A 14790-nucleotide genomic window follows, 5' to 3' on the forward strand; every position below is an offset into this window, starting at 1 on the left:
TAGTATCTGCATCCAAGGGGCTGCAGCAAATAGACCTCTGGGGCACAAGTGAATGGAGACTGATGAGCTGGTGAGAAGAGCTCAAGGCACTGCCCTAAGTGCCCTTGGAAATGGACACTGGAGTGCTGCTGGAACCTGGTGCTCAGTGCACAGTTTGAGATAGGGCAGCTAAGAGTGGCTGTTGCGGCCCCAGTGGCCCATACACGCAAAACTAAGGAGAAGGTCTGGGGAGCAGCAACCAGCAGCCAGGTGCCCAGGATCAAGGTCAAGTGATCTGCCTGCCAGCCAGCCCCCGGGGCCCTAGGGTGTGTGTCCATGGGGCTGAATGGAGGGGACAGAAGTGACCTGGGCTGGGACTCTGGGCTCCCGATTAAGCCACCACTGTCTGAGTGGAGAGCCAGAGAAAACATGGTGGCCAGTCGGTTGGAGAAAGCTGTGTCCTGCAGGCACTTAGCATGGGAGAAAACTGCACTGGCCGAGGAGCTTTCTAGTTCTCAGAGGAAGCAGGAAGTTGGAAAAAGAACTGATGAGTAGCAGCAGCAAGGGTTTTATAAAGTCAGCTCTGCCTCAGAGCCTGGTCAGCAGGGTGGCTGGGTCTGCCCCGGTGATCTACATTAGCAGGGCAAAGCCTGTCCCTGTATATAACCTGACTTTGCAAGATCTTCTGATCCTCGGCTGTTGCCCCAGCATTCAGATGTCCTTATCCTTTAGAACACTGGTGGATGGAACTCTAGGAATCTGGCTTTTTTTTTTCCCAGGATTCCAGAATGTCATATTGCAACCTGTCCCAAATTTCTCTTTAAGACTAAGTGCATGCTTGGCTAGTCTCCAAAACAATTTCTAGATTAAAATTAAGGACTAGGTTACAGGGCAAGACAAAAATCATCTTAATATAAGGAGAACATGGATTTTTATCCTTTATACATATTAGGAAAAAATAAAAATAGTGTAGCATGGTATTATATTACATTTCCATTAGGAAAAGGATTATGCGAGGAATCTCACTGCCGACGAACAAGGGCGGGTGTATGGCTAAGTTGTCTTGGACCAGTGAGCAGAGAGCTGATGGAGGGGGTCACTAGGAGGACTGGACCCGAGAAATGGAGGGCTGAGAGGACATGGTATAGGAGCTGTGTTTAGGGGTCTTTAGAACTATGAACTGACACGGGGGATCGCTAAGAAGCCCAAAGCTGTGATTAGTGGCTAGAGAACAGTTTGGGCATGGTTAAGCCTCAGAGGGAGTGTGGCTAAAGGGTCCCTGGAATCGGAGAACGTGAATAGACCATCGAGGAACGGTAGTGCTTCCAAGGGGTAGAGAGGAATTCAGCAGAGACCTGACGAGAGATTGGAAAGAAGGAAGGAAGGAAACCCTGGGAAAGGAGCTTTCCCAGAAGCCAAAGGGAGATCAGTTAGGAGAGGCAGCAGCCCTCCAGTGCTCGGGGACCTGGGAAGCCCCTCCCTTCGGCTGACATGTCTCCAGAACCTGGGTCGTCCTCCCGGCATAGAGGTTCAGCTTCCTCTATAAATCTATTAGATTGATTTGGGACTTGTTGTTTCTTGATGGTTGAATTCATGTAGGAAATCCAGATTGCGGATTTGAATTCCTTTCCAGGTACGCAGACTGCACTTATCAAAAAAGATTTTATGGGGTGCCTGGGTGACTCAGTCATTAAGCACCTGCCTTCAGCTCAGGTCATGATCCCAGGGTCCTGGGATCGAGGCCCGCAGGGGGCTCTGTGCTCAGCAGGAAGCCTGCTTCTCCCTCTCCCACTCCCCCTGCTTGTGTTCCCTCTCTTGCCGTGTTTATTTATCAAATAAATAAAATCTTTAAAACAATTTTTTTTACTAGAACAAAAGAAAAAGAGAAACTGGGAAAGAATTGGTGTATGAAAATAAAACAACTAGAGCATTCCTGGATTACTTAACTAAAGCCTTCTACATTTTTACTCCACCTGGTTACAAAAAGGGGAAAACCGGGGTCTCTGTAGTTGAGCGTGCCATCTTCCCTGCCGTCAAGACTTCTGAAGGCCCCTCAGAGGTGAATGAGGCAGAGTGGTCTGTGCCAGCAAGTATCTGTCCCCTGAAGTCTGTCAAGAAGATGGAAGGATAAAGCTGCAGCCATGAGCCCTCCCTGAGGGTGTCCTCTGGTGCCAGATGAGGTTTCACGTCCCATTAAAGCCTCGATTCCTGATGGATACTGAGACTTGCTTTCCCATCCTTCCTGCACATGTGGAGCTTCCATTCTGTATACTCTGGGGTTTGTTGAGGGGTGACTTATGGCTAAAACCCTGCTCCCAGCCCCTGCACACGTAAGTTGTCTCAGAGTAGATTCCCCGGATACAATGAAATGGAAACTTGACTGGTCTATCGGGGAGTGAGGGTGGGACCTGGCTGAGGAAGCAGCCGGCTAGCAACCCATTTGCAACCAAGAAGTCATTCAGTCCAATGGGGACCTCTGGAATTGGGACAACCCTCTGGATTGTCCCAGCTGGGTCAGACATTGAGGTTTTGTTCTCCGCAGACCAATGGGTCACTGGCCAGGAGCTATCTGTTGGGAAGGGGCAGTTCCCTGTGGCTGCAAGTCCTAGTGAGGAAGGCATCTGTGAGGCCACCAGTAGCAGTCGTATGGAGCGGCCGGGGTGCCAGCCCTGAAGGGGTTCCGTGGGCAGAGCTCCCCGGGGTGTCCACATAGGGATTATTCTTATGGTGTGTGGAGAAGGCAGGCTGAGCGCAAGAGTCTCGCCCACGCTCCTGGCAAGCAGCCAGCTCCTCCCTGAGGGCGCACTTGGGGTCCCCCTGCCTGCCTGTTTTTCTGCTCCCTGAGGTCTACCAGTTTCCTCTGAACCCAAGACACATCTCCCAAGTCTGCCATGGGGAGTCGGTAAACGCGGATCGCGCCACCCACGGTCCCTGCCTCACACACAGCACTTCCCACCTAAGTGCATCCTTTTTGTGCAGTGAGAGTTGCACTTCTGGCTACCGAGCCACCCATGTTCCGCATAGACAAGGCTCCTCTCCTGAAGGTGCCTCAAACCCTGATGAGGCCCAACACGTCTCTGAAGGTCTACTCACACTCCACGCATGGATAGGGATCCTCCCCATCTGGCTCTCTGGTGCACGACGAGGCCTGGCTGATTGCTCAAGTCCTGCCCAGGAACCCAGCACACCAGAGGCTTCTTGCCTCACTGTATCCTCTGGTGTATGAGAAGATTTACCCTAGGGCTAAAGCTTTGCCCACACTCCCTGAAAACATAATACTTCTCCCGGAGTGTGTCCTCTAGTGAACGAGAAGTAGTTTCCGGCTTAAGGCTTGGCCACACTCACCACACAAGGAAGGCTTCTCCCTCAAGTGTGTCCTGTCGTGTATGCTGAGGGCTGACTTACCCGAAAAGCCCACAAACATAAGGCTTCCTATCTGAGTGTGTCCTCTGGTGTTTTCTGAGGGCTGACTTATCACCAAAGGCTCGTCCACACTCCAGACACACATAGGGTTTCTCCCCCGAGTGTGTCCTCTGGTGTCTGATGAAGTATGACTTCTCCCTGAAGCTTTGCCCACACTCACTGCAGACGTAAGGCTTCTCCACAGAGTGAGTCTACTGATGTCTAATCAGGACTGACTTATTTCTAAAGCTCTGCCCACACTCCCCGCACACACAAGGCTTCTCTTCTGAATGTGTTCTCAGGTGTCTGTTGAGGTTGGACTTCTGGCTAAAGCCTCGGCCGCACTCCTTTGCACACATATGGCTTTTCCCCTGAGTGTGTCCTCTGATGATTAATGAGGATCGACATCTGGCTGAAGCCTCGGCCACACTCACCGGGCCCAGAAGGCTTCTCCTTTGAGTGTGTCCACTGGTGTCTGAGGAGGGTTAAATCCACTTTAAAGCCTCACCGCACTCCCTGCAAACACAGGATTTCTCCCGCAAGTGGGTCGTCTGCTTTGTAACGAAGTCTGATTTCAGGCGACCGTCTGGTTCACATTCTGTACCTCTGAGTACCCCGGGGTCTTGAGGCGTCTCTCCCTCCCCTGTCTGTTTGCACAGGGTTTAGCCTTTGGGCTGAGGTGGGTTCTGTCTCTACCACCATGGGGCCTTCTCTAGTTCCTGCTGACTGTGCTCGGGGTAGGCTGGGGAATGCTCCTGAGGTCTCTGTCCCCACACATAGGGGCCAGGAACCACTTTCGCTCTGGTGACCTTCTGTGTTTCCAAACCAGCAGCGCTGAGCAGGTTACTGCCACTCCCAATGCCTGGGGCCAGAATCCCTTGGATGTAAGTGATTCTCTACACATAAGCCCAAGAAGATCTGAAGCACATGTTGGCTTGAGGACTTGCTGACAGAAGAAAGCCAGAAGGCAGGAGGCACAGGGATAGATTTCTGGCTTTGGTTCTGCTGGAGAGAGAGAGTTTTCAGTTAGAGAAACCCTATGTGGGGCTGCTGGGCAGCTCTGCCTTGTCCTAAGACAGAGTGTCTTCATGCCACATCTGTAACTAACAATACATGTACAACACAATTTGTTCCTCACCAATAATTCCTTTACATTCATTTCTGCACATTCCATCTTCTGCAACCCACAAAATCCATAAGAAAACCATCTTCTACATGGGAGACAGGAACCTTTCAAGTAAGCACGGTGTGCTGTAAACAGCTTCACTGATCTTAGTCTTCCCTTTCTCCTAAACAACCGAAGCCATCGACAGTCACAGCCATACATACTGTCCACAGCTCAGTTCTACTTGGACGTAACAGTCTCTGTGACCTATGCGGAAATCACCTTCCTGTCTTTTCTTAGTACAAAACAAGGTGGATAGACATAAAAAGTCACTTGGCCTGGAGGGCTTTCAAACGTAGGAAATGGTATATGGATCAGTGGTTAAAAAGACTGTATGTGAAATAAAACTGAATGTCACGTTTCCCATCTACATACAAACACTTATTAGAAATATCTAAGTGAGGGGAAGGGGTAAGAAGGATAGGGTGGCTGCGTGATGGACATTGGGGAGGGTATGTACTATGGTGACTGCTGTGAATTGTGTAAGACTGATGATTCACAGACTTGTACCCCTGAAACAAATAATACATTATACATTAATTTAAAAAATAAATTAATTAAAATTTTAAATTTTAAAAATTAAAAAAAAAAAGAAATATCTAAGTGCTAGGTTCTCTGTTAAGCACTGTGGATTCAGCAGTAGACAAGAAAAACACGGTCCATGATTTCAGGATTCCAGCCCCTTATGTTCAAACCAATCCCGTCACGAGGACATCAGACTTGGCTATGGGATTTACTTTGGCCAATGATAACTGAAAAGCTAGTGCCACTTTCAAACTAGTTTTTGTGTGTTTTTTTAAGATTTTATTTATTTATTTGACCGGCAGAGATCACAAGTATGCAGAGAGGCAGGCAGAGAGAGAGGGGGAAGCAGGATCCCCGCTGAGCAGAGAGCCCAATGCGGGGCTCCATCCCAGGACCCTGGGATCATAACCCGAGCGGAAGGCAGAGGCTTTAACTCACTGAGCCACCCAGGCGCCCCTCAAACAAGTTTTAAGAGGCACCATGTGGGCACCGGGGTGGCCCAGTCAGTTAAGCATCTGACTTCAGTTCGGGTCCTGATTTTGGGGGTTCTGGGATTGAGCCCCGCATTGGGCTCCACACTCAGCAGGAAGTCTGCTTCTCCTCCCTCTGCCCCCTGCCCCACTTGTGCTCTCTCACAAATAAATAAAATCTTAAAAAAAAAAAAAAAAGAAAGAAAGAAAGAAAGAAAGAAAGAAAGAAAAAGAGGCACCATGTGGTCCTATCATTGCTCTTTGCCCTCTTGTTTAAGAACCCCATGACTCAGATGAGCCTGTTCCTTTTGTCTGAATTCCAGAACCGACAGAGCTGAACCACACCTAAACTTAGACAACAGTTGGTGTAGGAACATTTGCTATGACAAGCCACCAAAGTTTGAGATGGTTTGTTACCACAGAATTACTTAGTCTAAGCTAACTCAAAAACTCCCCCTAGGGGATGCCTGGGTGGCTCAGTCTTTAAGAGTCTGCCTTTCCCTGGTGTGGGTGGGGGTGGGGGTCATAATCCTGGGGTCCTGGGATGGAGCCCCACATCGGGTTCCCTCCTCCCCGGCTCAGCAGGAAGCCTGCCTCCCCCTCTCCTACTGCCCCTGCAGTTCCCTCTCTCACTGCTGCTTCTCTGTCAAATAAATAAATAAAATCTTTAAAAAAAAAACAAAAAAAGCCCTAGGAAAGCTTTAAAGATTACTTCAGTGGAAATTGGCCCACTTATGTCTAGCAGTACCCATGAAGAAGAGACATCATAACATGAATATGTGAAGAATGAGAGAAAAAGAAAAAGGCTGATTTTGGAAGAAAAACACTATGATCTCAATTTTTGGCAAGTCCGAGAATAAATTTGTGCTGTCTTTTAAAAAAAAAAATTGTTTTAAGATTTTATTTATTTATTTGACAGACAGAGATCACAAGTAGATGGAGAGGCAAGCGGGGGTGGGGGGGCGGGGGGAGCAGGCTCCCCACCGAGCAGAGAGCCCGATGCGGGGCTTGATGCCAGGACCCTGGGATCATGACCTGAGCTGAAGGCAGAGGCTTTAACCCACTGAGCCACCCAGGCGCCCCAATTTGTACTGTCTTAACCTAATAGAAATATAACCTAATTTGTGCTGTGTAACGTAATAGAAATATAAAGATAAAGCAGAGGTGACAGAAAAAATGGGTTTATCATGTGACGGGCAAAATCATTAAAGTTCACAAACTGTTTAAGGGTGTGAATATAGACACAGAAAAAAAAAAAAAAAAGACATACGTGACGCTAAAGGAGCCACCGAAAAGAGAAAGAAATAAGAGAAAAGCTCAGAAGAGCCCAGGCTGGAGAACTGTAGAATATTATGTGTTGAGCAAAATAAAGGAATCAAGGCTTTCAGTATTGAGAATAATCTAAATCAGGTCATTTCAACATTTTCCTCTGAACCCATAAAATGCATTAACATAGAGGAAGAGAATAATAGGGCAAGAGGAAAGGAGAAATAAAAATAAAGTCTAGTCAGGCTGACTAGCTAAAGCCAAATCGAAACATACAGAACCAGACTGAAATGGACGAAGCCATCCTTAGACAGAACTCAAAATAGACGGAATCAGATCAGAACACATGGGACAAGATGGAAATGGAGCAACAAAAATGTGATTAATTCATATCGGGGAAATAGCTATGCCATTTGAAGGAAAGGGCTGAAGAAACTTCTGCCTGAACTGGTTTATGTCTCCAAAAATGTGACTCTTCTCTCCATGATTTATCTGGAAATTTAGGAATATCCAATATGGCATGCTCTAATACGGTAGCCACTAGTCACAAGGGTTTAGCTGAAAGGTGGGCTAGTCTGAATGAAGACATGCTCTCAGAGCATATTGAGATCGTAGTGTTTTTCTTCCAAAATCAGCTTTTCTTCCTCTCATTCTTCACATATTCAGTGTAAAATACACACCAGATTTTCAAGACTTAGTACCAAAAAAATCTAATTAACTTTTCTATATTGATTACATGTTGAAGTGATAAGGTTTTTTGACATACTGTGTTAAAGAAAATGTTATTAAAATTAATTTCATCCATTTATTTTTACTTTGTAGCATGCAGTTACTAGGACATTTAAAATTCCCACCTGGCTCATAGGATATTCCTAGTGGACAGCACTGACCTAGAACAAGGGGGCCCTCTGTTTCTGTCCACGACCTCAGAATGGTTTTTGAATTTTTAAATAGTTGGGAAAAAGTCAAAAGAACGATGGTGGAATTCAAAACCCAGGGTCCACAAATCAAGTCTTATTGGAACACAGCCTCACTCATTCATTTACATGTTGTCTGTGGCAATTTAGCACTCCAAGGGCCCACCCCAGAGCAGTTAGAGACCAGACAGCACACAAAACCTAAAACAGTTACTATGTGGCCCTTCAGAGAAAACACTGGCCAACTCCTGATCCAATTGAAAGTGTTTACCAATCTAGGTTTAAGCAACCAATGCTAGCTTTTAAGTAAATGAAAAAACAACAACAAAAAAATGACTTATGAAACCCAAAAGCCATACAGGTTCTGACATGTAATTATACCTTCTGCGCCAAAAGGCATTGTCTCCCTCCTCTCCCCCTTGCCAACTGTGCCCCGGAGCCTTACTGGCCACCTTGCAGTTCCTTATGCCTGGCAGGCACATCCCTTCCAGAAGGTCTTAGCACCAACAAGTCCCTGCACCTGAAATCCTCTTTCCCCACATACCCAGAGTTCTGACTCCCTTACTGCATTCTACCTTTGGTCACATGGTCCCTCCTCGTTGATTTCAAACCCCCAATTGCAAAACTCAACCAGCCCCCACTCACACTCAACACTCCTTCATCCTGCTCTATTTTATTATGATCTTATACGCTGTGGAGTTTATCACTTTCTAACATACCATGTTATGATAACCCTGCATGGGAAGCTTTTGGTTTGTTGTCTGTCACCACCTCCTAGAAAGTAAGACCCCATGCACAGGGATGCCTATTTCCTTACTAATGTGTGCTAAGCGTCTAGCACACTTTCCGGCACGTAGTAGGGGGCCAATAAGTCTCTACTGAATGAATGAAGGAAAGGACACACCCTCACCCAATGAGAGCAGGCTCTCGTAATTCTCCAGCATCACTTCTTTGTAGATGCTCCTCTGCTCAGAGCTCAGTCTCTTCCATTCCACATCCGTGAAGACCACAGCCACACCCCCGAATGTAACCAGTACCTATAAAAACAAGTGGTAAGTTACTGCACAGCAAAGCCACTGTCCATGTTCCCAGTGTGAGGAGTGTTTCCAGTGGCCCTGGAGAGCCTGGACATTTGAAAAGTTGAACTCGTTCTTTTCAGAGTACACAGTTCTCTATGACAGGTCCCTCTGGTCCCCCCACCCCCAGGTTTTGTGTTAAAATCTGAGGGGCGCACAGCTGATGCATAAAACCCATTCCTGGCCCTCAGACACTTGGGATTTCACTGGAGAAATGATCTGCGACTCCATCAGCAGACCTCAAGCAATGCTCAGGAAAGTGACCTTGAGGATGCGTTCTGGAGGAATTCTGAGAAGCACAGAGGAGGGGCTGGAGAAAGGAGAGAAGAACATGTACCAGGGGCTTGTGCTGGGCATCTGGGGCTGGTGGAGATTCAGAGGAGAAAACGAAACAATCTTCAACTGCAGAGAACAGACAGGGTCCACACTGAGCACCTGTGGGGGAGGTAGCTTACTAAATATCTCTTTGCCTGGGATTTTAAAATAAAGCCCCGAATGCTTCACTCATCAGGTAGAGCAACATGTCATGTGTGCAAAACCGTTGGCAGGGGAATGGCAGGGGCATTTACAAATAATCTGCTCTGCTTTTAAAGCCTGACACTTTATCAAGGTATACTTTAAAATTCACTGCTTTAGAAAATTTAGAAAATTTTAGAAAAACCCCTTTTAAGCACCGGCACTCCTTGCACAACTCTCAGTTGCCAGGGTTCAGTTAAATAACATCAATCCCTGACCAAAATGGTTCAAATGTCAGTTACTGTGGTGTATTAACGGCGAATAAGTGCCTCAAGCAGCCTCTGCCGTTAGCTCTCCAGTCCGCCGATCACTGTGTAAGTGACAGGTGCACGTCGTGGCCAGTAACCAGTGACGTCACTTCTTCTGAAGTCTACCTTCCCTCAACACACCGCAGTCCCCTTTGCTATCACTAAGGCTACCGTCTCCATGTGGTCTATTTCTGGACTCTCTTCTGCTCCACTGGTCCACCTGTCTGTCCTTATACTCCACCCCACTGTGTTAATGACCACAGCATCATGAGAGATCTTGGTATCTGATCAATTTCTCCAGCTTTGTTCTTCTTCAAGAATACCTTGGCAATGTGGGGGGGCCTTTCCATATCAAAACAAACCATGATGAAAAATGAAGTACAAATACTACCGTAAATGAATTCCAGACATAATTTTGATCACAAGAAGCCAAACACAAAAGGGGACAGACTGTGTGATGACATTCATTTAAAAAACAGGAAGTAGGAAAAGTAATCTTCAATATTAGAAGTCAGGAGCGAGTTATCTGCGGGGGGAAACTCTCTGGAAGACTGGAAGGTTTACATGAGTGAAATGCTCTCTTTTGAGTGGTGGTGTTCTGTCTTTTGATCTGGGCTCTGGTTACATGGCCGTGCTCACTTTGGAGAGTCTCAGTACATCTTTTAACTACATGCTTTGTTATAGGACTATGACACCTCAGTCAAATTTAAAATAAATAAAAATGCCTTAGCCTGGTCAGGTGAGAGTTCATGCTTTCCTAATATTTAAAGTGCTTCTTTCCCAGAAAACTGCTTACGACTTGCAATGTCTGCCCACGAGCCGTGGTGCATGATGAGGGCACTTTTTAGCTTACACGCCCAATCTTGAGAATAGTGGCAGCAGGTCAAAGGGCAAAAGGGGAAAAGGATGGGATCTATATACTTAAATACTCCATGAACTGAGTGTCCACAATTTCGATTTTTGTAACAAGAAATTCAGAGGTACTTAACTTGAAAATACTGGAGACACATTTGACCAGAATGTTCTTCCCTCCAAATGCTCCTGACATAGGGCCTGACAGAGACAGTAATGTTGGAGGCCACATGCAGCGTGTCACCACTTACCGCAGACATTACAGACGGAAGCACTAAGAGGAATGAGGGGTTTGCAATGTGTCTCCCTCCTGAAACTCAGAACGGGCCAAAGACTCCACAGTTTCAAGTCTCCATGAAGTGACTTCTTATCACCCAAGCAGTGGTGCTTTGTGATCACACGTTTGCCCAGGACCCCTCAACTGCAAGTGTATTTTAACTGTCAATACTAGGCCGGGCGCCTGGGTGGCTCGTCACAGTTAAGTGCCTGTCTTAAGCTCAGGTCATGATCCCAGGGTCCTGGGATCGAGCCCCAAGCTGGGCTCCCTGCTCAGCGGGAAGCCTGCTTCTCCCTCTCCCGCTCTCTCTATTTGTGTTCCCTCTCTTGCTGTGTTTTTCTCTGTCAAATAAATAAATAAATAAATAAATAAATAAATAATCTTTTTAAAAATGTAAAAAAAAGAAGAGAAAGAAAGAACGTAGCCAATTGGTCTCATGGACAGCCAGCTTCCTCCCGACTGCTCAGCACCGAAATCTCCATTGTTTTCCATGGCTGAGGCTTCAACTTCCCTCTGCTCTGTTGTAAACAGGGCCAGGCCTCTGAGGGAGCACCAGGGGTGCTCAGTTCTTAGGCCTGCCTCTCCCCCTGGGCACCCAACAGCCCGTTTTTGTTTTTGTTTTTTCTCCTCAGCTTGGCCCTCCTGGCCCAGGATCCCTGCCTTAGGAGCAAATTGCAGAAAAGGCAAGAAGCCCTCCTGATTCTTGACCTCCTGTGCCCAGGACAGAGCTTCTACCCTATAACGAGGGGCTGGTGGAGGAAGAAGACCCCAGACCACTTGCCCACACTTGCCTGTAACACTGAGAACTGTGGGTGGCCTGCCCCTGTGGGGGATATGTGAGGTCCCAGACTGAGAACGGGGGCGAGAGAGCCCTCTTTTTGGCTGCCCCCATTGGAGTACAGGAAGAGCAGGCCATGGGACAAATGCCACACACACTTGCTTTTCTTACTGAGATTCAGGTTTTCTTGAATAAATGTTTCTCTGCTTGCTGTACATCCTTAGGACAATTTCCAGACTTTACATGGTTGTGCTTTTTGTCATTTTGGATGTTTTGCTGGGGAGAAGGTCCACCGAGCGCCTCACACGGCCGCTCCAGAAACGCTTCTGTGTCCTAGGAATTTGTCAATCCACTGCCAGGGGCTGGAGCCTGGTCTGAAAGCCTTAGGCCAGCACCTGGCCAACAACTTTGCTGCACCATCACGCAGCCATTCCAACCACGACCATAAAAATTACTGCTACAGCTACAATGATGGCTATCATTGCTGGTCTTCGCACATTTTTCCAAAGATCTCGGAGGCTCGAGAACAAGAATGGTGGATTTACCTACCTGTTGGTTGGGCCGGCAGAATCTCATCCCAATCCTCGTGAAAGAATACATTACATTTCTGGAAGAGAAGATCGCGGGCTGGAAATTTGGATTGGGGGGTGAGACGCTATTTCTAGGGAGAGCATTCTGCAGGAGAAATTCCTCAAATGATACAGGCCCAGTCCCGAGGGTCGGAAAATATGCTCCCACATTTTCAGATGGGGATTTATGTAAGAGCAAGAAGGCTTTTCAGTACATTAGAAGGTGCAGGAGCTGGAGAGGCAGAGAGAGACGAGTCTAACTGCCAGCTCCACGATGCGGAAGACAAGTGTGGCTGTGCACAGATCACACACTCCTCTGGGCCAGACCTCCTCCCTCTGAAACAAAGAGCATGACCACCATCACCACACTCTTCCGGCTCTTGTCAAGAATTGTGGAGAAAATGTTACCGTGTCTGAGACTTGTCTAAAATAATTCATGGAGGAAAGTGAGGCATAGAAACGACATAAGACTGGCCATTATAGGTGATTCTTGAAGCCGGATAATGGGACCTGAGGTCCTATTATTTACTCTGCTCGCTACTTCTCTACCTGTTCCAAAATCCCAGTAATAGATGAATGGATAAAGAAGACGTGGTGTGTAGATAAATGGCAGACTATTACACAGCCATTAAAAAGAATGAAATCTTGCCATTTGCAATGACGTGGATGGAGCTAGAGGGTATTATGCTGAGCGAAATAAAGCAATCAGAGAAAGACAAACACCTTACGATTTTACTCCTGTGGAATTTAAGGAACAAATTAGATGAACCCAGGGATGTGGGGTGGGGGGAAGGATAGAGGGAAACAAACCATAAGAGACTCTTAACTATATGGGGTGCCTGGGTGATTCGGTCGGTTAAATGTCTGCCTCCAGCATGGGATCAAGCCCCATGTCAGGCTCTCTGGTCAGTGAGGAGCCTGCTTCTCCCTCTGCCTGTCACTCTCCCTGCTTGTGCCCCACTCCCCTGGCAAATAAATAAAATTAATTTTTTAAAAAGTTACTCTTAATATTAATCTTAGGTATATTTTTCTTTCTTTTTTTTAAAGATTTTATTTATTTATTTGACAGACAGAGATCACAGTTTCACAGAGAGGCAGGCAGAGAGCCCGACTCGGGGCTCAATCCCAGGACCCTGATACCATGACATGAGCCAAAGGCAGAGGCTTAACCCACTGAGCCACCCAGGCGCCCCGGGGAATATTTTTCAACAAAGAAAATCAAATACACAAATCACTAAGACAGTGTCTGACACAGCGGGAACGGCTGCCTTTCCCTTTTTCAAAAAAGAGAATATATGCTTATTCTCTGGGAAACAAGCCAGTATTTCAGGCAAAAAAAAGAAAAAAGTAAAAGTAACCCAACTCACCAGCATTTGGGCCTTGCCCTCCTTTCCCTGGAGCCAGTCAGTAGTGCTGGAAGGCAAACCTGGGTGAAAAGGAGCAGCTCTGAGGGGCAGGGCCGCCCATGAGGCTCTCGAAGGGCAGCTCCTCCTCTAGGCCTAGCAGGGAGAAAGGAGCCTCTGGGCACAGCTGTGCTCACTCAAACATTCTTGCTAAACCCCCAGTGCCTCCCCAGACCCACCAACTCCCACCTGCTGGGTGATTTTGAGTCCGTTCCTTCATGGTCTCCGTGTCTTCCCTGTCCTCCAGAGGCAAAACCTGCCCCCCGGCCCGGCTCTCAGTGGGCAAAAGGACAGAGTCAGCCCAGTGCCTGCTGTGAAATTCAGCTAGAGGGGCCAGGTAGAAGTTACTTTCTCTCAAGATCAACTTCTGCCACCCAGAGTTACTTCTTGGAGCCTTATGAAAGCCCATCTTGCTTCCAAGCAGGAACCTGTGTGACGGAGAGACCATTCAGTGTTGCCGGGAGCTTTACTGCGGACCCTGAGCCGAGGCCTCCTCTGCAGGGGCCCTGTCCTCTCACACCTCCTCGTTCAACATGGCGCCTCGGGCTCCAGGGCCTCCTTGGATATCTTCCCTTCATCTCTTTCCAGCCTGTATACCCTCCAAGGCTGTCCCCTGCCCTGCTTCCTTATCTGATGCAATGTACAATTCCTTCGACCCTCACCCACAGACTCAAATTCCATGTGTCGTATCAGTCTCCGCTACATGGAGTCAGAGTCAGAGGGAAGACACGGCGTAATGCCTGTGGAGAAAGAGGCCCAGAATGTCTCCTTACAGACCAAGCTGGCATTCTGACTCCTCTGGCCCTAGGTCCTAACATTCCATCCTGTGTCCCTGTCCTCTGAGGACTCGGGGTCTCAATGGAGCCCTTCTTCCTTTAGGTCAGACTCCAGGCATCAGGATGACTCTGTGAGGGTAACCCCCACCTTCCTACCCACCTGGCCTTGTCAGCACTGTGCACTGGCATCTCCAGATGAACCCAAGTAAGAGTCCTTCACCCATGTGGTTCCAAAGAAGGCAGGTGGCCTTGGAGCTCAACCACCTTCAGAAATACCTCAGACACCCTGTCCAGGATCTCAGCCCCAAGGACTACAGTCATACTGTTGCCAAGAACCCTTATGAGGCTGGCTAGATTCTCCCAAGGAGCCCAGGGGAGATTCATTCATCCCCTAACTCCACAGGCAGGGATGGTCACTCCTTCTTCTGTCCAACCTGGGCATCCCACCTTACTCACACTAGGTTGCAATTTTTCTCTTTATTTGATTATCTTTACTAGATTGAGAGCTTCAGGTAAGAAGAAAAAACATCTCAGTCATTTTGCTAATCCTAATGACTAGGATGGAAGAGGC

General features: G+C 47.6%; 1 protein-coding gene across 1 annotated transcript; it reads right to left on the reverse strand.

Annotated features, from left to right (window-relative positions):
* Nucleotides 1-1935: 1935 nt before the first annotated feature.
* On the reverse strand, nucleotides 1936-14443 carry ZNF343 (zinc finger protein 343). Its single transcript, XM_032859429.1, has 5 exons — nucleotides 14380-14443; nucleotides 13408-13466; nucleotides 8635-8761; nucleotides 4282-4386; nucleotides 1936-1952 (listed from the first exon to the last, which is right to left on the reverse strand). The coding sequence occupies exons 1-5, from the start codon at nucleotides 14441-14443 to the stop codon at nucleotides 1936-1938; spliced, it is 372 nt and encodes a 123-aa protein (XP_032715320.1).
* Between the last annotated feature and the right edge of the window lie 347 nt (nucleotides 14444-14790).

Source organism: Lontra canadensis, unplaced genomic scaffold (assembly GCF_010015895.1).
Source record: "Lontra canadensis isolate GAN:19392208 unplaced genomic scaffold, GSC_riverotter_1.0 scaffold16, whole genome shotgun sequence".
Classification (NCBI taxonomy): Eukaryota; Metazoa; Chordata; class Mammalia; order Carnivora; family Mustelidae; genus Lontra; species Lontra canadensis.